The sequence below is a fragment of the Eumetopias jubatus genome, unplaced genomic scaffold, assembly GCF_037043125.1.
Source record: "Eumetopias jubatus isolate StellerSeaLion01/CBP00866 unplaced genomic scaffold, mEumJub1_p1.0 scaffold_6, whole genome shotgun sequence".
Classification (NCBI taxonomy): Eukaryota; Metazoa; Chordata; class Mammalia; order Carnivora; family Otariidae; genus Eumetopias; species Eumetopias jubatus.
Window position 1 is genome coordinate 62,735,528 of NW_028274812.1, and position 23,693 is coordinate 62,759,220.

Sequence of the window (23,693 nt, forward strand, 5' to 3'; positions counted from 1 at the left end):
TGACAGAGAGAGACACAGCAAGAGAGGGAACACAAGCAGGGGGAGTGGGAGAGGGAGAAACAGGCTTCCCACTGAGCAGGGAGCCCGATGCAGGGCTTGATCCCAGGACCCTGGGATCATGACCTGAGCCGAAGGCAGACGCTTAACAACTGAGCCACCCAGTGGCTTCGGTGGCCACCCAGAGCCACCCACCCACTTCGGTGCCCCGAAGTTCAATTTACTTTATCCAATCCTAAAAATAAGTCCAGTCAGGCAGACTGACAGTCATTATTTAACTTGCAATTAAATTTTATTCTTCTGATGATTTCTTCTAGGTAGGTTTGTTATGCCTAAAGAAATGAATCCCCAATTGTTAAATTGCTATTTTTATAAAATAAGCTAAAAGTATTTTTTTTAATCCCAGTATAGTTAAAATAGCGTTATATTAGTTTTATGTATACAATATAGTGACTCAACAATTCCATATATTACTCAGTGCTTATCATAATAAGTGTACTCTTGATCCCCTTCACCTATTCCACCATTCCCCCGCCCACCTCCCCTCTGGTAACCATGTTTGTTCTCTATAATTAAAAGTCTGTTTTTTGGTTTTGTCTTTTTCCCCCTTGTTTGTTTTGTTTCTTAAGTTTCATATATAAGTGAAATGATGCGGTATTTGCCTCTCTCTGACGGGCTTATTTTGCTTAGCATTATACTCTCCAACTCCATCCATGTTTTTGCAAATGGCAAGATTTCATTCTTTTTTTTTATGGCTGAGTAATATTCCATTGTGTGTGTGTGTGTGTGTGTGTGTGTATATACATACACCATTCTTTATCCATTCATCTATCGATGGACACTTGGGCTGCTTCCATAATTTGGCTATTGTAAGTAATGCTGCTATAAACATAGGGCAGCATATATGCTTTCAAATTAGTATTTTTGTACTCTTTGGGTATGATTACTAGATCAAATGGTAATTCTATTTTTAACTTTTTGAGGAAGCTCCATACTGTTTTGCAGAGTGGCTGCGCCAGTTTGCATTCCCATCAACAGTGGAAAGAGGGTTCCTTTTTCTCCACATTCTTGTCAGCGCTTGTTTCTTTAGTGTTTTTGATTTTAGCCCTTCTGACAGGTGTGAGGGGATATCTCAATATGGTTTTGATTTGCATTTCCCAGATGATTAGTGATGTTGAGCATCCTTTCATGTGTATGTTGGCCATAAAAGAGTAAATGTTTCCATTTTTAGTTCAATAAAAGAATTTCATGTATGGAATATACTTGAATTTAATATGCCTAAATTTGATCTTTCAAAATAAAGATAGGAAGGCATTCTTTAAAAAGTGGGGCACCTGGGTGGCTCAGTCGGTTGTGCGTCTGCCTTCGGCTCAGGTCATGATCACAGGGTCCTAGGATGGAGCCCCACGTTGAGCTCCGCACTCAACAGGGAGTCTGCTTCTCCCTCTGTCCCTCCCCCTACTTGTCCTCTCTCTTTCTCCTCTCTCTCAAATAAAATCTTTAAAAAAAATTAAAATTAAAAAGGACTAAAGTAGAGATCAGGAGCAGGCACTATGGAATATTCTGGGGTAGCTTTCTCATTAAATAGTTTATGCACACTCACACAGCTGGGATGAGACACAGAGAGCCCACAGGGTCTTGTGAAAAATGCAGAAGCTGAGGAGCATAGCCTCTGGGATTGAGGCAGGCAGGTTTAAGGCTGTGTAGAAAAGAGGGGCCCATAGGCCTTCTGGTTTATTAAAAAATCTTTAATCAGAGGGCACGGATTTAGATGTAGTCATTCAGACCTCTCGTTTAGGTAGAGTTTGACCTTAACACGCACAAAATTGAAATATATCAGCTTAAGGTACGATACTGAGAACCTGTTACATTTATTATATGATCATCAAAAGCGTCAACATTGGGCCTAAAAAAATACATCTCTTGTGGACAACAAAGTGATAGCTATCCCTATGCAAGCACTGTACTTAGCACTTAATGTACTTTCTTGCACTTCATGTTTATGACAGTCTTGTGAAGTTCCATTTTACACATTAAGAAATGAGGGCCTTGGCCAGGTTAAGGAGTTTGTCCAGGTTCACATAGATAACTGAGAAGTGCAAAGCTGGGATTTGAGTCTTCATATGTGCTTTATTCATAGTGTGCTCTCCCAAAGCATTTGACTTTGTAGAAAAAAAAATATATATATATATATTTTTTTTTTTTTCAGAGGGTCAGGATGGAGAGGGGGAGAGGGAGAGAGAGAATCTTACGCTCCATGCTGGGCATGGAGCCAGACACAGGGCTTGATCCCACAACCTTCAGATCATGACATGAGCCAAAATCAAGAGTTGGCACTTGACTGAGCCATCCAGGTGCCACTGTAGGATTCTTAATAAAAACTATTTTTTTCATTATTTCTATTTTAAGGCTTCTTTGATGCTATGTGTTTAATTAATAATCCATTTTGGTTTCTAGACCTCTTTTGGTGATACTTGTGGAAAGCATCTCAATTTTTCCATATTTTTGTTTATTTGTTTTGTTTTGTTTTGTTTTTTCTCTCCAGTAAGTGTGTGTTGGGAAAATGTAAGATAGGAAAAGATTAATATCCTCAAGCATTCTCCAGTACTCTTCCTCACTGTATTTCAGCTCTTTTTTCTCACTATGAATTTGAGCTAAGATGTCTATTTGCTCCTCTACTCCTGACTATTTTGTATTCCTATCTCTGAGTATCTGGACTTGAAGATGGCCAAATTCTTTCTCTCCTTATTCAGCTGATGTGCACAGACACACATTTTTAGAAATTTTTAAGAAAAAAATAAGGGAAAATGGTTCAAAACAAAGCAATAGTTGAATATGCAGAACATGAAAATGTATTTTATAATAAATACTATCTGTAATTAATTAAGGGCTAAACAGACTTACTTTTTAAGTCACACCTAACCTGCCAGAACTGTGGAGAAAATGGTATTTTCTAAGCCATTGCTTTTCATTGTAATCTGTAGTCACTATCAGGAAAAGGAAGGAAAATTTATCTCCTGTCCTTTAAAAAAATAAAAAGTCCCACAGGATATGATATTTAATTTCTTCCTGATTGGGCACAGTGTAAAGAACATGGGCTCTGGCCTCACAAACTTTGCTTCCAATCTTGGTGGTCACTAAAAGCAATCTTGATCAAATCTGGTGTGCATTAAATGTTCATTTCATTTCCTTTCTGTTTTTGGAAAGGGGTATAGAATGGTATGTATAATAGGCTTTGGAATCATAAATCCTAGCTCCTTCCCAAGTGGATGTGGATAAGCTGTTTGTAACTTCTGAACCCCAACCTTCTTTTCTGTGAAATGAAGGTAATGAAACTGAAATGGTATGAGACCTACATGAACTAACATATGTAAAATGTCACATAATGCCTGACAGTTGTTTTTCCCAAACCTCGTATATTTTATGATTTAAATATCTTTTTGTGGGTTTTACATTGCATGTGAAATGAGTTTCAGATACCCAGTAAAATGAAACAAACTCTTCAAAATGAACCCACTTTAAAAATATAACCTGCTTTTTAACCTTGAAGTATAATAAAATTAGCATGTTTTAATTTATGAGTAGTGTGCCACAGGAATGAGCCTGGGTCTTGTTTAATATTTTCATAATAAAACCAAAGAATGTTAGCGATGGACAGAAACCTCTCTTCTTTGGTTAAATGAGTTTACTTGTCTATTAGAGAAGCTAAGTATCCTTCCCTAAGCTGTACAGCTACTTGGTAAAAAGAGGCCCGAACCTAGATCTCAGTTTAATTCATGAAATATTTGTGGAGTTTCTTTGGCAAGCCAGACAGTGTGCTGGACCCTGGAGAATTACCCTAATTCTCAGGAAGCTTATAGACACTTGAAAGCTGATAAACACTAAATTTAACAAGGTAAGTGCTGTGATATAGGTGTGTGTAGGATGCCATGGAGCGTAAAAGAAGGTCACTGTCAGTGTGGAAGTTAGTAAGTTTCCTTGAGGACTTGAAGCCTGAATATATTCTAAAGGATTAATAATTAAAAGAGTTGTGAGGGGAATAATTAGAAGAGTTAATGCCTTATCAAAAAAAAAAAAAAACAAACTCATGTTTGGTTCCCTTTCTTTCAAAGAATTACTTTCATTAGTGACCCCAACATTATTGTGTGTATCACCCTGTCCTCTAAGTTTCTTAACATCCTCACATCTAATCAGATTTTCTCTCACTTATCTCACCCACTTTCCATGGTTATGCTTTACATTTTTTCATTTTTCTTTTCATTTTCATTCTACCTGTCACTATTGATTTTTTTCCATTTTCTGTCTTCTTCCATGTCCAAACTTTCCTCCTTAAACGATTTAGATTATACACCCCCCTTATTATAGTCATTCCATCACAAACACCTTTAATTCCATAGTCCTCAGCTGTTTTAACTTGGCAAAACCTAATCCTTTCCTACACCCCTGCCAACCTCACTGCCCAACTGAATATTGCTAGACAAAGTCAAATGATCTTTCTTATGGACTGCTCTGACTCTAAATTCTTGATCATAGATCTCAAGTGACAGTCAGCTCTAGAGTCTGCTTTTCGACTCTCCACAAAATTATTTGAGAATTTCTTTTTAACACATAATTCAATGCATGCCTTGCCCCAATTAACTTAGCCAAGAAGCTTACCTTTTAAATCATTGAGTAAATAGAACCAGTCATTTGAGAACACCTTTTTGTACCTTCAAATCTCCCAACATGTCCGCTCAATTTGTTCTTCTGTCTTGCTGAAAGTGTTAACTATTTCTATCAAAATCTAATTCCGTTCCCTGTGTACTGGATCTTGTCTCTTCTTAACTATTCAAGGACTTTATATATCTTAACTTAAATATCTCTATTTCCTCACCTCCTATATTATATTCTCGGCCTGCCATAGTTAAGCTTCTGTCTGTGCCATCCCTGAAACTACTCGTCAAAGGCCATCAGTAACTTCTGCGTTGTCAAATCCAAAAATTCTTTCTTCTTCTCATTTTAACCTCTCAGCATTCAACCTTGTTGACAACTTCCCTTTTCTAAAATATTTCTTTTGGTTTCCATGATATCTGGTTCCCTTCCTACTTCATTGGCTGATAATTCCTCTCCTTTCGATACCTAAATGTTGGAATAGCAAAGGGCTTACAGTTCTGGATCCTTTACTCATTTCCATGTATACTCCTTCCTTGGGTGATCTTATCTAGCCTCTTAGCTCTAAAAACCATCAATATGAAAGTAAGATCTGAATGACTATCAACAGCTCTGGTTTTTCCCTTGAGCTCTAGGCCTGTATATCACATTATCTACATAATATCTCCATTTGGTTGCCCTTGTGCACTCTCCCATCTGTTCCTTCCCTAGCCTTTGCCATCTCAAGAAATGGTACCATCAACTCATTTTCTTAAGCCAAAACCTGGGAGTTCTCCGTAATTGTTAATTGCTCTCTTACCTTCATACCTTCATATAACTCATCAAAAAAATCCCATTGCCTCTGTTTCTAAATATATCTTTAAAGTTGTGTGCTTATCTTAGTCTTACAGTTTCACATAACTGTCTTCTAAACTTTGAGGTGGCAGGAGGAGACAGAAGTAGAAGTAAAAAAAGTAGACACTTTAATTTTCTATGATGGAGTAACCATGCATTTTTGTTAAAAAGTGACACACCACTCAACCCCAGTTATTCAGCAGTTATTTAAAGCTTACTATATAACCACGCACCTTCAAATCTCCCAACATGTCTGCTTTGTATTTGAACTCACAGTCTGTTTTTCTGTTATATTGCAAGTGTCACTATTTACTTTCTAACCAGTCTTCCTGCTTCTATTCTTAATGAATTCATTCTCCATACATGATCAAGAGCAGTATTTTTGAAACAATCACGTTACTCCTGTGCTTACAGTCTTCTAGTGGTTTCCCGGCATATGTAAAATAAAACCCATACTTCATATCAAGACTACCAAAGCCTCAAAGGAAACATGGTCCATGGATATCTCTGACTTAATCCTGTAATACCAAGCTTACTGCTAATTTCCATGTGTCTTCTCTGCCATGAGTGTTTTTGTTCAGGCCTTTAATGGTTGGCTCTTTTTCATTCTATCAGCCAACTCTCAAAAAGGTCTTTTCATTCACAGCTTCTGATATACTAATAATCCACATCCTCTACCACTAACTGCCATGTTACCCTGCTATGATTAGTGCTTGTACCATGTCTGACTTATCCTTTGCTCTGTGCCTAATACCTTAGAATAGTGCCTGGTTTATATAGTAAGCTTTATTTTTTTTTTTTTAATTTTTTACTGTTATGTTAATCACCATGCATTACATCATTAATTTTTGATGTAATGTTCCATGATTCATTGTTTGTGCCTAACACCCAGTGCTCCATGTAGAACGTGCCCTCTCTAATACCCATCACCAGGCTAACCCATCCCCCCAACCCCTCCCCTCTAGAACCCTCAGTTTGTTTTTCAGAGTCCATCATCTCTCATGGTTCGTCTCCCCCTCCAATTTCCCCCCTTCATTCTTCCCCTCCTGCTATCATCTTTTTTTTTCTTAACATATATTGCATTATTCGTTTCAGAGGTACAGATCTGTGATTCAACAGTCTTGCACAATTCCCAGTGCTCACCATAGCACATATAGTAAGCTTTAAATAAGTAATTGTTGAGTGAGTCAGTGGTGCGACTTTTATTTATTTATTTTTTTAAGATTTTATTCATTTATTTGACAGAGAGACACAGCGAGAGCAGGAACACAAGCAGGGGGGAGCGGGAGAAGGAGAAACAGGCTTCCCGCTGAGCAGGAAGCCTGATGAGGGGCTCGATCCCAGGACCCCGGGACCATGACCTGAGCCGAAGGCAGACGCCAAACAATTGAGCCACCCAGGTGCCCCTCGGTGGTGTGACTTTTAAACAAACATGCATGATTATTTCACCACAGAAGTTTGATTACTGACTGCATTTTTTTCACTTCTTACTCCTATTGCCATTTCCTAAGAGGTTAAAATGCATGTACTCTGCTAATCTGAGTCTCTCCTATTCCTACAAAGAATTTGACCTCGTACTTAAGGATGACCAAGTCCTCTGGATTTGTGTACATTTTAATTATTAGTTCATTTTTGCTACTTCATTCTAGTTTGGGTTTCTTTTACATTCTCTGGGTTTCTTACACCATTCAGTTATGAAACAATTATGTAATTTTTTTAAGTTTTTTTTGTTTTTTTTTTTTGTTTTTTTTTTTTAAGTAATCTCTACACCTGACACAGGGCTCAAACTTATGACTCCGAGATCAAGAGTTGCATGCTTTTCTGACTAGGCCAGCCAGGCACCCCACAACTATTGTAACCTTTAAATAATTGTGTTAAAAATCATGTTGAGTTATGTAATTCCTATTATCTGAGTATGTGAGTAGTCTCTAAAGCAAATTTTTAGAAGTATACCTTACGCTGATTTAGAACTTCTGGTCTGAAGATGAGAGTGGGTATGATTTGGTGATATATATTCATATTCTTTTAGAAGCAGGTTATAAAAAAGTGCAGTATCAAGTAATAATATTCATGTTTCCAGAGCCCATTTACTTTCCCACAATTTCAGTTTATTTTTTAGGATGGTATACTTGAAGAACAATTACGAATGCATCTTCACTGTTGTTTGACACTTTGTGATTTCTGGGAGCCAAACATTGCAATCGTCACCATTCTTTGGGAATATTATAGTAAGAACCTGGTAAGTAAATAGAATATGAATTTGTTCCAGGAATTTGAAGAATTTGTACATATATGAGGAATGTTTCTATGGTTTAATTAAGAATAGCTATCTATAGAGCATTGACATAAGGGAATGAGCATTTGCGTTCCTTTTCTCTTAAGAGTGAGAGTAGGCAAAGTAGCCAAAATTGTACCCGAAAGATATTTTTTTAATCCTCATTTATTCATATTTTCTAACAATTACTGATTGCTTGCAACACATTGAACAGTTAATACTATCCCGAATGAGCCATACTCTTGGCATTTGAGTTGCTTATAGGCTAGTGGGCAGATACACATACATTGTGGGGGAAAAAGTTACAGTACTGTGGAATGCCAAAGGACAGAGTATCTGACCAGTGTATAGACTTGTGGAAGACTTTAGGACGTTGTAATTTTTTAACTGAGGAATGCATGGAGTTTACAAGTACAGAAGAAAAGAGCATTCAGGCAAAAGGAATATTATGAACAAATGTATGAACACATAAAAACATGATCTTTTCCTACTGTGTTAAATAAATAGTTCTGAATGATAGGTTTGAGATAACTGTAGAGAGAGACAGCAGATAGGGAAAGTAGGTAGACAAGGTAGTCAGTGGCAAGATTATGGGCATGTGGAGTTGTGATTTATTCTGGAGACATAGGATACCAAGGACATGACATATTAGATATGTGTGTGAGAAGGTTTTCTTCTGAAAATGGTATAAATGAATTGGGTGCCAGTTAGTAGTCCAGTGTAAAAATACATGCTAATAATGTGGTGAGTGAGTAAAATAGGGTTTAGAAAGGAGAGGATAAATTAGGAAAATAAAAATTTTAAAGGTAGATTTATAGCATTAATTACCTTTTATGTGTGAGAAGAGAAAATTTGGAATGTTCGGGTTTCTGGGTAAATAGTGAACCCCTCAGTCAAGATAGAAAATGGAAATGGGAGTTTACAAGTAAATTACTAGTTTGGGTTTATACGTAATGGAGCTTATGAAAAATGAGAAAAATACTTTTCTTTGAAGCATAATTTCAGGCTGATTAGAGAAATGACCCATTCTAGGTCTGAGGTAACATGTATAATAAGAGTCTCTAGTGTCTTGTCATATTTGAAAGCAGGGATTATCAAAGTAAGATGGAGTCCTGTCAAAAGGACACAGGAGCCAACTTGAAGGAGCTCCTGTTGCCCTCATGCTGGGTAGATTTGAGCATAAGAAAGAATAATGACTGCTGTGGATTAAAACTCATCAAATACATTTAAATCCTTGAGTGTATGATGCCTTTAGAAAAGTTACTACTCTGAAAAAAAAAAAAACCCCTCATTCTGGAAAAAAAAAACCTCATCATTCTGAAAACTGTAAATAAGGGAAAATATAAACTATATTTTAGAGTAACCAAATTTCTAAGGAGCTAATTGAGAAGTAATGATAGAAAATTACTGTTTGTACGCGTGATGAAGTAAGGTATCTGGGCAGTGATCATCAGTGGCTGCTAAAACTGTTGAATGAAAGTCTGGTGGGGATGGCTCAGATGAATGGGTCAGGTTGACAACACACCCGGTCTTAACATTACAAAAGGAATGACACAACTTACGTCTCTCTTTCCTAAATTACAATAGGAAGTGCCCAGTACCATCAATGGAAGATTCTTCCCAAAAACCTCCACTTGCATGAATCTGATCAGTCCTCTAGATACAGCTACCAATTTACAGAAAAGAGGGGATAAAAGAGTACATTACATGACACTAGGGAGATAGAAGCAGCTAAATCCAGATTGGAGAAAGTTCTACACAACAAATGACCTAATATAAAAATAAACGGTATGACATAAACGCTGGGAAACTTAAAGAATAGAAGAGATTAAAAAATTCTTATTTACTCAGACTTAATACTTTTTATTTATTTGTTTGTTTACTTATTTATTTATTTATTTATTTGCTTTTAGAATAGTCCTTTCAGCATCTCTTGGCTTCCTTTGAAAGGCCTTACATATATCATTAAGTCACCCTTGTCAATGCTAGAAATGGTGAAGGCCTGCTGTTGCGATAAACAAGATAATGACCTTTATAAATCCAGCAGTAGTTACACCATTTTCCTTTGCATTTTGGCAAAAGTTGTTAAGAAAGCAATGAAGAACAATGGCCCTCATCCTTGGAAACAAATCAAAGGAAGGTATGTGCCATATCTTTCTTTGTCATGAATGTTCACTGTAGAGAAGCAGTACTTACTGTTTGTATTTTTTTTAGTTGTGCTTGGAAGTCTTTGTGGTTTATACATTTAAAATGTATTCCTTAGTGTATACAGGACAACAAAACATGTAGCCTTTTGATCCTGCCAATTTGTAACAGGAACAAATTTAATATCTATAACTTGTAGAGGATTTTAGTTTATCTCATCTGTCCTGAAGATTGAAATTCCATTATTAAAGTCAGGGCTATTAGAGAATGTTTTTCTTGCCAAAATTAATTGTAATGTTGTTATATAAATTCAATGCATAAAGTGTATTCAAAGTTATAGAAATAGAAAACATCTGCAAATCATACATTGGCAGGTAATGGAGTCAACCTATAAAACTTGGTGTTCTTTGAGTCTAGCAGTCCCATAGGCCCTGCTCCCTTGAATGAAAACTAAACAGAGGATAATAGGACAAAATAACTTGATTGTTCTCATTTGGGGAGTATGCCCAGTTTTCATTTCTGGCGTAGTAAAATAAACTTCTGGTCATATTCATCTGTTCACTTTTTTTTTTTTTTTTCAGAGTTTTGCTTGTTATGTGGGTATGCGTTTTGTCTTCCCTTTTTCTACTTCATTAGCCCTTTTTCTAGCCATCTTTGTACCACTTGCTTATGTGATGGGAGCTCTTGCATCAGAGTAAGAATACCTTCATATTCTAGGTAGGGACTTCTCAAGAATCACTAAATGAAGTTCCTATTTGATTCCCATATACTGCTTGCAAGGTTATAGTGATAACAGTAGGACTGTTTTTAGAGTATACTTTTTTTTAATGGTAGCTTCTTTGCTAAACCTCCAAAATTATGCAGCTCAAACAGTTTTTTCTTTGGTCCCGTCTGCCAGTTTGTTTTTGAATCTTAAATCATTTTGTGGAAGACCTGAGACTCAGAACTTTATCTAAAACAAATCACTGGAATATATTCAGTAACAGTTCTATTTATTCCAATTCTGATCCCTTAATTGGTGAGAGAAAAGTACGTCAACTATTAAGTTATATTAACCCAAGAGATTTTTAAATGGTTAGTCTTGGACATGTAAACACTAACCATTTTTCTTTATGAATAGGTAAAAATAATTTTTTCCAGCATTTTGAATTGTCTTAGGTATAATTATTGCAAGAGCCGGTCTTTGTGAGGGGTAGAAAGAGTTTAAGGAAAATTGTATAAAATTGCCCTGTTAAGATTTCTTTAAAGCACATCAAATTGTACTGAAGGGAGTATATATTCTTTATTTGTCAATAAAAATTAAAAAAGAAAGGTGATTAAGAGTTCTAAAATAATAGGATAAGCCACGTACTGTATGAGAAGAACATTTCTGTCCTTTGGGGAAGACCACTCAGTCCTTTTATTTAATCATAGGTGGTTGCTACATCACTGAGAAATTTGAAGGTATGGGCATTCTGTGAGTCTGTTTTCAAAGTAGAAAAAGTGACATGGTAGCATCATAAGAAAAATTAGCTAAACTTAAAGTAATGAAATTGTCATGAGTATTGAGTGAAATGTTATTCTAAAAGATTGATATTTGTAAATGAAAATTTTATACAAGTATTTTTTTTATGTTTTGCAGAATATATTCTAAATTCCATCAAAAAAGAATGGAAGAACTCACAGAAGTTGGTCTTCAGAACTTCTTCAACCTTTTTCTACTGTTAGCAGATGTCGCAGAGGTGGAAGATGTAGCAAGTCATGTCTTAGACCTCCTAAATTTCCTCAAGCCTTCCTTGGTAACATCTTCCATCATTTGGAAGGGTCAAGTGGCCTTCCTCTTGATGTATACCCAGAAAAATCTGGACATTGGTGTTCTGGCTGAGAAATGTTCAGGTGCTTTCCGAGAGAAAGCAAAGGAATTCTTGGTATCTAAGAATGATGAAATGGGACAAAGACAGACTCTCTGGACACTTCTTTCCATCTATATTGATGGTGTTCAAGAAGTGTTTGAGACTAGCCATTGCTTGTATCCTTCACATGAAAAACTGCTTAATGATGGATTTAGTATGCTTCTGCGAGCTTGTCAAGAATCTGAACTTAGGACAGTACTGAGCTTTCTACAAGCTGTTCTGGCCAGAATCAGGTATGTTTTCCAATAATATACTAATTCATTGATTTGTTTTATGTCATGACCTATGTTGATTCTATATTAAAGTTTTCCTTTTGACATACTCATGAAATCCAAATGAAGAGAGAGGAGTTGGTTTTACTGCTACAATGGCATAAATCAGTACTTTTCAAACTATTCTTTCCAACAGTAGTTCTTTAAAAAGAAAGCTTATGTGCAAACAAATAAAACTAAATGCAGAGCACCTCCAGTGCAGTCCCAGCACAATGCCTCTTCACCCTGCCTTCCCTTCCTACCTCTCCTAAAATGGTATTATCCAGAGGAATGTTTCAGATATTCTAAAGCAAGACCAGGAGCTCAAATCTGAGGTGGCTTTTACTGAAACATACGCATTTTGTGCGCTTAAGGAGATTTTGACCACACTGTACCATTTTTAAAAAAGTAAGTTTCTTTAAATTATTTTGCTGCATAGTTGTAGCCTCAACTGCCTGAAATACTTCCAGCTGAAACAGTTTATTCTGAGAGGAAAATAAGATTGTTCTATTTATAACACCAATCACCCATATAAAACCTAATGTTTTTAGATCCATTTAATTATGCTGATGTGCAGATATACTCAGACCCAAGTAATAAGGGATAACAATAGTGGTTATGATATTCATGGCTTTTAAGGCCCCTTTCACGTAAGTTTTATCTTTGAAGTACATGTTCTTAAGAAGTTAGATACTACCACTCAGTGTAGTTAGTCACTATCACTGTAAAGTTGTGTAAAAGTTATGTGTGGAAATAGGATTTTTTTGAAACCATGTCTAAAGTTAATGAAGAGACTGCTTCCCTCTTCCTTAATACTTTACAAAAAAGTAGTATCTGGTTATCAAAGGTAGTAAGCTTGACAAATTTTTCAAATTTGGGGAATTTATCCATTACTAATTTTAATTATTACTAATTTACTTAATTTGCTTTATGTTGGGCTGTGCATTCATACTGATTAATCTGTAGGTTTTCGCTCCTCATTAGATATTGTGTCGTTTTTAATATTTGCCTGCTCCCCATCAGTTTAAGTTCTAAAGATTTAGCCAAAAAAATAAATATAACAAAATAAAATAAAAAATAAAGGTTTAGCCAAAGTTCTTGATCAGATAATCATCCCTTTATCCCCCAGTGTGAGCTATATAAAAGCAAGAATTTTAAAGATCTCAAATTTTGGGGTAAATGGATAGATAGATAGATAAGTAAATGAATAACCAACATCATTAGAAGAAACTTCTCCAGATTCTGGATCTTCTCTGTGAACCACATTTGTTTTTGGTCTAGTAGAGTTTATTAGCAGATATTATATTTTCCCAAGTGCTAAATTCATTTCATTTTTAAATAAATGATAATAGTATTCCTCCATGTTTCTTGGGCAAAATTAGAAATTTCCATATTCTGGAACCATTTTTTGTTTGTTTATTTATATTTATCTGAATATACAAAACAAGAAGGAAGGAGGGACCTAGTCTAAACAATGCTGGTAATAAGGAGCTACAGCCCCCAAGATTTATGGGCAAAGGGGTAGAAAATGATGAAGCTGGGATTGTGGGCATCATGGGAAGAGTTAGTCATGGAAACAAAGTGGCAGAATCCATATATTTTTCTGCCTATTCCATTGAAAATGCACATTTCCTTTCAAACACCTTAATGATTTTATTGCTTCTTACCTAGGGTTTTGTTTTATTTAATTGCAAGTGCTATATATTTTCATGGTTAAAATTTACAAATAAGGTATAAGGTGGTAAGTAGAAGTTCCTTTCCCCACCTTTACTCCTTTATTCTCTAGTTCAGTGGTTCTCAACTAGGGATGAGTTTCTCTCCCAGGGGACATTTGGCAGTGTATGGAGAAGTTTTTGATCTAACAGCTTGGTCAGGGAGTGCTACTGGCATCTACTGCTAAACATCTTACAATGTACAGGACAGCCTACACACAAAGAATTATCTGGTCCAATCTCTTTGGTGCTGAGGTTGAAAACATTGCTTTAGGGGTGCCAGGGTGGCTCAGTCAGTTAAGCATCTGGCTCACAATTTTGGCTCGGGTCATTATCTCATGGGTCCTGGGACCAAGCCCCAGTCCAGATGGGTGCACAGCAGGGGGTCTGAGAGTCTCTCTCCCTCTCTCTGCCCCTACCCCAACGCGTGTGCACCTGTGTGTGAACACTTTCTCTCTCTTTCCCTCTCTCTCTCAAAAATAAATAAATCTTTAAAAAGAAAAACATTGCTTTAGTTTTAGTCCACAGAAGTACAATGATTTCTCATAGAATCTTCCAGATTTTTTTCTCATATATAGGCTGAAAACAACAAAATGGATGATTTTTGTTCTGTAATTTCTTTTTTTCACTTAATATTTCCTAGGCAGCTTTCCATGTTAGTATATGGGAACCTATCTAATTCCTTTTAATGGCTACTTAGCATTTCATTATATGCTTGTACCAAACCTTATTTAACCAATACCCTAATAATGGGAATTTATATTATTTACCATTTTGTTATTGTAAACACAGTTTTACTTAACATCTTCATATGTGCCTTCTCTGTGTGCTTTAGAAGTGTATCTTTAATTTCTAAAAATGAGTTGGTGTATGTGCATTTGAATATGGATAGATATTACCAGATTTCCTACCAAAAAAAATTTTTGTGCCAGTTTTTACTCTCCCTAATAGTATATGAGAAAGCCTCCTTTCTCATGTTTAGATTAGTGTATGGAGTATATTTAGAAAATATACATTCTCAGGTAAGAAATTAAATGCAGAAATTTGTTAAAAATGTCCATGGAAACATGGTAATAGGAGAATAGGACTTATTTTGAAAGTTGGAGAGGCTTTAAAAATGGAAATAAAAGTAATAGAGTAAGAATTTTTTTTTTTCCCTATTCATTTACTAACTTCTTTTTATCCTTAAGGTCCTACCTAAAACTGTTTTGGTCATTCTTCAAAAATGATAACTAGAAACACAAGAATAACTCTTGTATTCTTAAAAGACTTAGAGTTTACTAATACTGTCTCATTTACTTTTTTGCCTACCTTGTCATACCTGTTTAGAGATGAAGAACTGGAAACATGGAGACTTTTTATGACTTACTAATATAAGTTTCAGTATCACCACTCAGGTTCTAACCAACCAGAGCTACCTTACGCTATTTTTGAAATAGTTTACAAATAACTAAACAGAAACTAACCATACCACTATATTTTTTATAAATCAACAGGCAATTAAATGAATGACATCTGCAAACTGTTTGTTAACCAGAAAGTATTACCCCTATTCATATACTTCTGTGTGCTTTTACTCTTTATTTTTGCTACTAAAAACAAAGGGTAGTTGCTTTCTGATTACTTTTTTATTTTACAAGTTAGCATTTTTTTTAATAAGTCATGAGTTGGAAAAAATGAATCACAAAGAGGTGTGGAGACAAGTCATGTTTTATTTACAGTAATTTATCTTTGATTTATTAGCATTATTTCAATCATCTAAATTTCGCTTCTTGTAATAAAAATAAACTTTTGTTCTTTAAATTCAATTTAGTAAAAGTCCTTCAGCATTAAAGCCAAAGCTATTTCAAAATGTTGGAAAAATTCTGCTTGCAACTATCTTGTAAATCATAACACATCTCTGTTAATCATGGGCATCACTAATCAGAAGTACAGAGGTAGGAATCAAGAGGGCATATTAAGATTATCGATTATATAAGGTAAAAGCAAGTTGACATTTATATTGGAAATTTCTTTTAACTAGATTTCATATGGGTTTGTAGTTTGCTGTCATCTGGAGCAGGGGCAAGGAGTGTGTTATTGATATGTAGGACTAAGCTGTGGGGGGAGAAAGGACACAAATGTTTATGTTGATAACATTTAATTCCTTGCACAAATGGTTAGTTTTAGTTTTGTTTTATACTGCTCAACTATGTTTAAAAACAGTTGCTATAAGTGAATGTCTAATCATGTATCATTTCTGTTGCCATAATTATAGAGCTTTTTTTTTTAAGATTTTATTTATTTATTAGAGAAAGCACAAGCAGAGGGAGCAGCAGGCTTCCTGCTAAGCAAGGAGACTGATTTGGGACTCAATCCCAGGACGCTAGGATCATGACCTGAGATGAAGGCAGACGTTTAACCGACTGAGCCACCCAGGCGTCCCTTATAGAGCATTTTTAACAGAAGTATGAGGTCAGTGTGTGAATAAGAATGGTGCAGTAGTGTGGGGGGTCTTCATTAATGCTATCCTCATGTAGGCACTACCATCTCTTAAATTTCTGAAGCTTGCATAGTAATTTTCACACAGTTTTTCAATGAGACTGATTACAATATATAATAAGAGGGACTGAGACTTGGACGGTTTTGTTTTATTTCATCAGTCTTGGGGCTTCCAAGGCAGATACTCTCAAGACATATGGGCTGTTAGTTTGGGATCTTTTGGGGGAGAACCCCAGAGATCATTCAGGATTGTTACCTTAAAAAGAAAGAAGGAAGGAAAGCAGAGAGGGGAAACACGAAAAAAAGTCCTTTCGATATTTGATCATAGAGATGTGTTCCTAATTTCTTAACCCCAAATCTGGAACTTCTTTGAGGATCTTTTCATAGGATCCTCTTAGGTATGCTATAATACTACTATTACTTTTATTGTTATTAAAAAGTCCAAAAACATTTTGGGTAGTTGATAAAGACTAAAGAATAGGCTTCCTCCCCCCTCCCCCTTTTAAGAACAAAGCTAAATTCTTTGAATTTTGGTTTAGATAAGGAAGATGGGTTACATAGATTGATGATATTTATTCCTGGCTGCATCCCTGACAAGAAAAAGAATGAAATACTTTACCTTAGCAATCTCTTCTGTGTTCAAATTCAGGTGGGAATAAGGTACCAGTCCTTGCATAAATGTGTGAGTGTGTCTGTTGAACTGGATAATAGTTTTATAACTGTATGACAGAGAAATTATAGGTAGGAAGGAACTAAGATCACTGATTAAAGGGAGAAGCAGCTCCCCCTAGGCTGTTAAGAAATAATAACTTCATATGCCACTTTCTGCTAACTAGAGCTGATGGCTCACCAGAGCATTCTTTATTGCTGATTAAGTAGCATTATGAAAATACTGACTTGGTTATGTTAACTAAATGCCTCCATGTTTAAAACTTTGAATGTCAAACAGTTTTAGCAGTCATCTTTAGCATTTCACATTACCTTTCTGGAATCACATTTCTAGTTCTCACTTGCTGTTATTGGAGGTTAATATAAAAATGGCAGCTTTCATTTGTGGAGTTAGGTGTAGCCAAAAGCTTTTCTTTAATTATATCCATTCATGCTGCTATAGTTAAGGGTCTGTCAGCATTTCCATTATAAACCTCCATTTTCAGGGTTTTATAACACAGCTATGAAAATTAGCTCTGGGCAAAAACTTGACATACAAGGCCTCATGAGATTCTCCCTCCTCCCATCCCCCTTTTTCATTTTTACTGAAGTAAGGGTGAGTGATTTCAAAATGCCTTTTGGCATCTTCAAATATCATTTGGAGTTTAAAAAGAAACAATAAATTTTCAGGCTTTGTACCTGTTTGTTCTACCACTTAAGGGAGGTTGTGGACTTATGAATTTAAGCCAAATGGATATTGATCAACTGACATCCTATTTTGTATTAAACAAGAGCCTGGTTTCAAAAGGAGTCTAAAAGGCAGTTGAAAACTTGCCTAAAATGTTAAATATTGAGACTATGAAATAATTCAGGAGGAATGATTGGCTTCTTTTTGATATTCTATGTGCTGAAGTACAACTCCTTAAAAGATTAAGACTCCTTTTTCCTGACTTCAAAATACATTTTGAAAATACACGTATTTTTAAATTCCTTTTCTTTTCCAATGAGCCTAGATGTTCATCCATTTATTATATGTCAGTTTTAACATTTGGGATGGGGGTGTGTGTGTGTGCATGCACATGCATGGAACTGTGTTTATTATTCCCCTCAAATATTCTTGCTGAATAGTTCTAGTTATTTTAACTTTTATTAGTGTAGTTATCATTTATACTAAACGAAATTTTTTTTAAATCTTCAGTGAGAGAATTGAGGGTTTTCTAGATAGAGAAGGGGGTAGTATGAGAGGAAGTGTTCTCGTGAGGGACTGCTATAGGCCAAAAACTTTACATGGTTTTTCAGGAAAAATAGAAAGGATGCTTTTGATAGCATGCACACCTTTTCCTCCTTTTGTGATTGGGTGTTCTGTTAATATGAATAGGTTACAACTTGTATATATGATTTGATGCGATTTGATTTGATGCAAATTTTTGGCAGTGTTCTAATAATTTGGGAGAGGGAGCACATGAGTATGTTTCATGGAAAACTGTATTTCCAGTTTTTATTTGAGAAATCAAATAGTTATGTTGCTCACTAAAAGTGATCCATCGGGAGTGCCTGGGTGGCTCAGTCGTTAAGCGTCTGCCTTCGGCTGAGGTCATGATCCCAGGGTCCTGGGATCGAGCCCCACACTGGGTTCTCTGCTCAGCAGGAAGCCTGCTTTTCTCCTTCTCCCACTCCCCCTGCTTGTGCTCCCTCTCTCGCTGTGTCTCTCTCTGTCAAATAAATAAAATCTTAAAAAAATAATAATAAAATAAAAGTGATCCATCTACCAGTTTTGGTTGCTTCAGAGAAAACATAAGCACTTCTAAGGGAAAGTAGTGTATTTTGAGAATATATAAAATGTTAAAGATTTCTTTCTGTTATTAAATATTTTATTTCTCTTTCAACTGAGATTTTACATGTATACTATGAATTATTATTTTGATCTTATTTATTATTTCCTAGGCTTGAATTTTGCAAAACATATATGTTTACTATAGGCTTTCCATATTACATATTTTATAAGTTCATGCAGTTACATAAACTACTCACTTTATTAACTTGGAAATGTTTGTGCACTTTTTTTGTATTTTTCTAAAAACAGAGGTTATCTACCTAACTTTTCATATATAGGAATTAATATTTGGCTCATTTAGTTTCCAACTAGTTCTATTACATACACATGAATTCTCCTTACATAAGTATAAAATAATTTTGAAATATTTTAAGGGAAAACTTATGTGTCCAAATGTCAGCTTTATTAGTAGAATGAGAGTAATAGCACATACTGTACTAGGTTTTTTTGAGGATTAAATGCAATAATTATATAAAGTTGTTGGCACAGTGGCTGGCATATCATTAAGTGTTCAATAAATGTTAGAAGTTGCTATTATTGTCATTACTATTATTTTCAAAAGAACCCATAATCATTTCTTTGTGCTATACTTTAAGCCTGGCAACGTGTGTGTGTGTGTGTGTGTGTGTGTGTGTGTGTGTGTGTGTGTGTGTGTGTGTACACTTATCTTGGATAGTTCTTAACTCATTCCTAATATTGTACCTTGAACATAGTGGCCATTCAGTAAATGCTTTTGAATGTGTGAATGAATCAGATCATTTTAAAAACAAAGTCCAGATAATAGGGAACACAAACATTGTCTCACAATTCTAGAGCTGTTGGAAATTGTGATCCTGTAAATCTGAGATGCTAAGAATCTGCTGTAGAAAAAGGAAAGTAATTTTTTAAGATAGAAATGTAATATATAAGTATGTCTTTCTTTTCTCTGTATACCCGGTTGATTGAATTTTTTTAATGTTTTCTTTAGATCTCTTTTATATCATTCCTTCTTTATTCCCACTACCATTTCCTACATTTTTAGACCATTATTAAATTTTGCCTACTCTCCCTGCCTCTGGCGCCTTCCCTCTTCAGACCATCTTTTTTTTTAAACAACTTTATTGAGATATATTACTTATCATATAATTCACGTATTGGCCAGCTTTATTAAGATATAATTCGCATACCATACAATTAATGGTTTTAGGGCCTGGGTGGCTCAGTCATTGGGCGTCTGCCTTCGGCTCGGGTCATGATCTCAGGGTCCTGGGATCGAGCCCTGCATCAGGCTCTTTGCTCAGCAGGAAGCCTGCTTCTCCCTCTCCCACTCTCCCTGCTTGTGTTCCTTCTTTCCCGGTGTCTCTCTCTGTCAAATAAATAAATAAAATCTTCTGATAAAAAAGTTAATGGTTTTAGTATATTCATAGAGTTGTATAGTCATTACCACAGTTTTAGAACAATTTGTCACCTCAAAAGGAAGCACTATACCCAGTAGCAGTAACTCCCCATTTTCCCCTACCCAACCCCCATCCCTAGCAACCATTAATCTGTACGTCTCTAGAGATTTGCTTATTCTGGACCTTTCATATAAATGGAACCATCCAACACATAATCTTTGTGACTAGTTTCTTTCACTTAGAATAATGATTTTAATGTATATCCATATTGTCACATGTATCAGTACCTTATTCCCTTTTATTGCCAAATAATCCATTGTATCTACATTTATTTATCCATTCATCTGTTGATGGACATTGGGTTGTTCCCACTTTTTGGTTTTTATTGACAATGTTGCTATGAATACTCCTATACAAGTTTTTGTGTGGACATGTTTTTATTTCTCTTGGGTATGAACTTAGGAGTAAAATTACTGGGTAATATGGTAACTCATTTGAGGAAATACTGAACTGTTTTCCAGTGTACCATTTTACATTCCCTCCTATAGGGTTTAAGGATTGAAATTTCTCCACATCTGCACCAACACTTGTTGCTAAGTGTCTTTCTGATCAAAGTGATCATAGTGGATGTGAGGTAGGATCTCATTGGGGTTTTGATTTGCGTTTCTGGTGGCTAATGATGTTGATTATGTATTTTTCATGTGCCTTTTGACTAGTTTGTCTTCTTTGGAGAAATATCTATTTGGATCCTCTGCCCATTTTTAAATTAGGTTGTCTTTTTGTTAGTGAATTGTAAAGAATTCTTTATATGTTCTACATACAAGCCCTTCATCAGATATATGGTTTACAAATATTTTCTCTCATTCTTGATGATGTCCTTTGCAGCATAAATTTTTTTTAATTTTAATTAAGTCGTATTTATTTTTTGTCTTTATGTTGCTTGTGCTCGTCTCCTATTCTCTTCCACATTTATCTTCTCAGAGAAAAGTCTACTTACATTATTCTGTGTTTTAACACCGTTAGTGACACTGATATCCTGATGAACACAGAACACTTCACATTCCTTATCATGGTCTTCAAAGTCTTCCACAGGCTGGCTTTTCTGTGTTTGCAGCTTTTTCTTGTGATTCCCTTTTACTTCATTCAGATGGAACTACTAATTCTGAAGAAATCGCCAAATCTTGCTTACTTTTGTTTATATTTTCCTGTCAGAACCGGTTGAGGGTTCAGGCCAGAACATGGTAGGACAGCAGAGCCATATCTCAGGACTGAATAAGCTGAAGTGAGGTGATAAACAACAATAAGGAAAGGGTTAAATCCAGGGAATGAAAGGAATTGTCAAGATCAGAAGTCAGAAATGGTTGGCGCTGGTCACAGTATGCATTGAGGTGGAGTAGCAGAGTACAGGAAAAGAAAAACAAATTATTTATTTAGAGGGATTTGGGGGAGGGGAAACGTGGCTTCAGAAGTTATTAGTAAGTGGATCAGAACTACAGATGGAATCAGAGAGCATCATTCATGAACATCATATATGGGAGAAGCCAGAAGTCCAGGCAGTAGAAGACAGTTCTACAACAACAAGTTGTATTTTTCTGCTGCTTTTTAAAAAAACATATTTATTTAAGTGATCTTCTACACCCAGTGTGGGGTTTGAATTCATGACCGTAAGATCAAGAGTCGTATGCTCTACCAACTGAGACAGCCAGGTGCCCCTGTGCTTTTCTGCTTCTTAAGGAAGCCCTAGTAGCGTCTGAGAGTTGCTACTGTTGTTGCAGCACAGTGTAAAAAGCAGGGGTTTTAGAGTCAGTAAACCTGAGTTCACATCACCCCTCCTCCACTTACCAACTGTGCAAACTTAGGAAATTTTAGGAAGTTACTTAACCTTTTGTAAACTTCAGCTGCATCTTTGCAAAATAATACAGGATTTCCGTGAACATTTGCTTAAATCTCTGCTGTCCATACACACTAACTATATGTGACAATTTAAGTCAGTGAATATAATATGAAAAATTCAGCTCCTCCATCACACTAGGAGGTCACACTAGCAAGTCCTCAGTGGCTATACATAGTTAGCGGCTACTATAGTGGACAGCGCTGACTTTGATGCTACACCTATTCAGTACATAGGCCATAATAATCTCCCAGTACATGTTTGTTTTATTTACCTTTTCCTTTTGTGTGAATGGTATTATCTTTTCCAGCAAGCTTCTCTTGAAATGTATGCTTCTCCATGTGTCCCTAAGCTTGAATAATTTCTCTCCCCTTTGAACTTCTTAACATGTTATCTCTAATACCCTTTAGTGCTTTCTACCTTGTGCTGTAATTATTTTTAACAGAGGATATATACTCATTAAACAAATTATTCAAGAAATCGAACTAATGTTTATGAGTGCCCACTATGGTAGCAGACATTATTACAGGCACTTGGGGTATATCAGCAAATGACTTAAATGCACATGTATGGCAGCATGTACTCATGTATTTATTACGTGAAAGACTGGGAGAATAGAGAGAACGGTACTTGGGTAAGTGTTTATGGAAACCATCACCTTTTTTGTTTTCATATTTTACTATTTTAGTCATTCAGCATTATTTGATAATGATTTATACTTGGCCCCTGTTTTTACTTGCTTATCTAACAATTCTTGTCAGTATCCACTTGAAAGTAGACAGTGGTAATTGTGCAGCCAGGCTATGGATGTAATGCAGTCTGTGTTTCACCTCCATTTTTATTGCTCCCTAAGCACCAGTGGGCAGAAGGGACCTCCAGGGGGATGTCAAAAGAGTCCATTCTTCTCAGTTAATTGAAAGGGTTTTCGTCTTATTGAAAAATAAATAAATTAAATAAATAAAATTTGTGTCTACGGTAGCTAAAATTTTGGGACCACTTTTATTATTTTATTTTGCCAATTCAGTAGTTATCACCAAACTGTTCTCCCCCTGAAATAGGGAAACAGGTGGTATAAGTGGGCCTTTTGAAAATTTTGAGAACTTTCCATTGAGTCTAGGCCCACAGGAACACTTTGAATCTAAAAGTAGATATTATCTGTATTTGGATTCAGTCAGAAGCAAGGCATTTGGAAGAGGAAACTGAAATAATGGAGTGAGGAAATAATCAAGAAAATAATTTAAGACAATTCCCCAGGATGGAAGATTCCTGGCTGAAAGGGCCTATTGAGTGACCCCAGCACAACATAAAAAAATACTCATAGCAAAGCACATCTGTGTGAAATTCAGAATGCTGGGTGCAAAGAAAAGGTCCCCAAGTTTCCGTGACTTCTTAGTCTTATCCACCTTTCTTAGTCTTCTATTTTTTGTATTTGCTCTGTCTTGTAATCTCCAGTTACAGTCTAGGTCAGATTTAATATTTAACTTCAATTACCAAGAATTATAAAATTAAAGAAAAATGAGGGGTGGCTCAGTCGGTTAATATCTGCCTTTATCTCAGGTCATGATCCTGGGGTTCTGGGATCAAGCCCCATGTCGTGCTCCCTGCTCAGCAGGGAGACTGCTTCTCCCTCTCCCTCTCCCTCTGACCCCCTACTCATGCTCGCTAGCTCTCTCTAGTGCTTTCTCTCTCAAATAAATAAAATCTTTA

At 35.8% G+C, this 23,693-nt stretch overlaps 1 protein-coding gene across 3 annotated transcripts in view; it reads left to right on the forward strand.

Annotated features, from left to right (window-relative positions):
* Positions 1-23,693, forward strand: part of MMS22L (MMS22 like, DNA repair protein) — a 129,180-nt gene that overhangs the window by 33,156 nt on the left and 72,331 nt on the right. For all 3 annotated transcript variants that reach the window (XM_028104252.2, XM_028104256.2, XM_028104253.2), the window contains 3 exons: positions 7,601-7,720; positions 9,670-9,896; positions 11,523-12,026. In XM_028104252.2, coding sequence (XP_027960053.1) covers positions 7,601-7,720; positions 9,670-9,896; positions 11,523-12,026 — 851 coding nt within the window. The remainder of the gene's footprint in view (positions 1-7,600; positions 7,721-9,669; positions 9,897-11,522; positions 12,027-23,693) is intronic.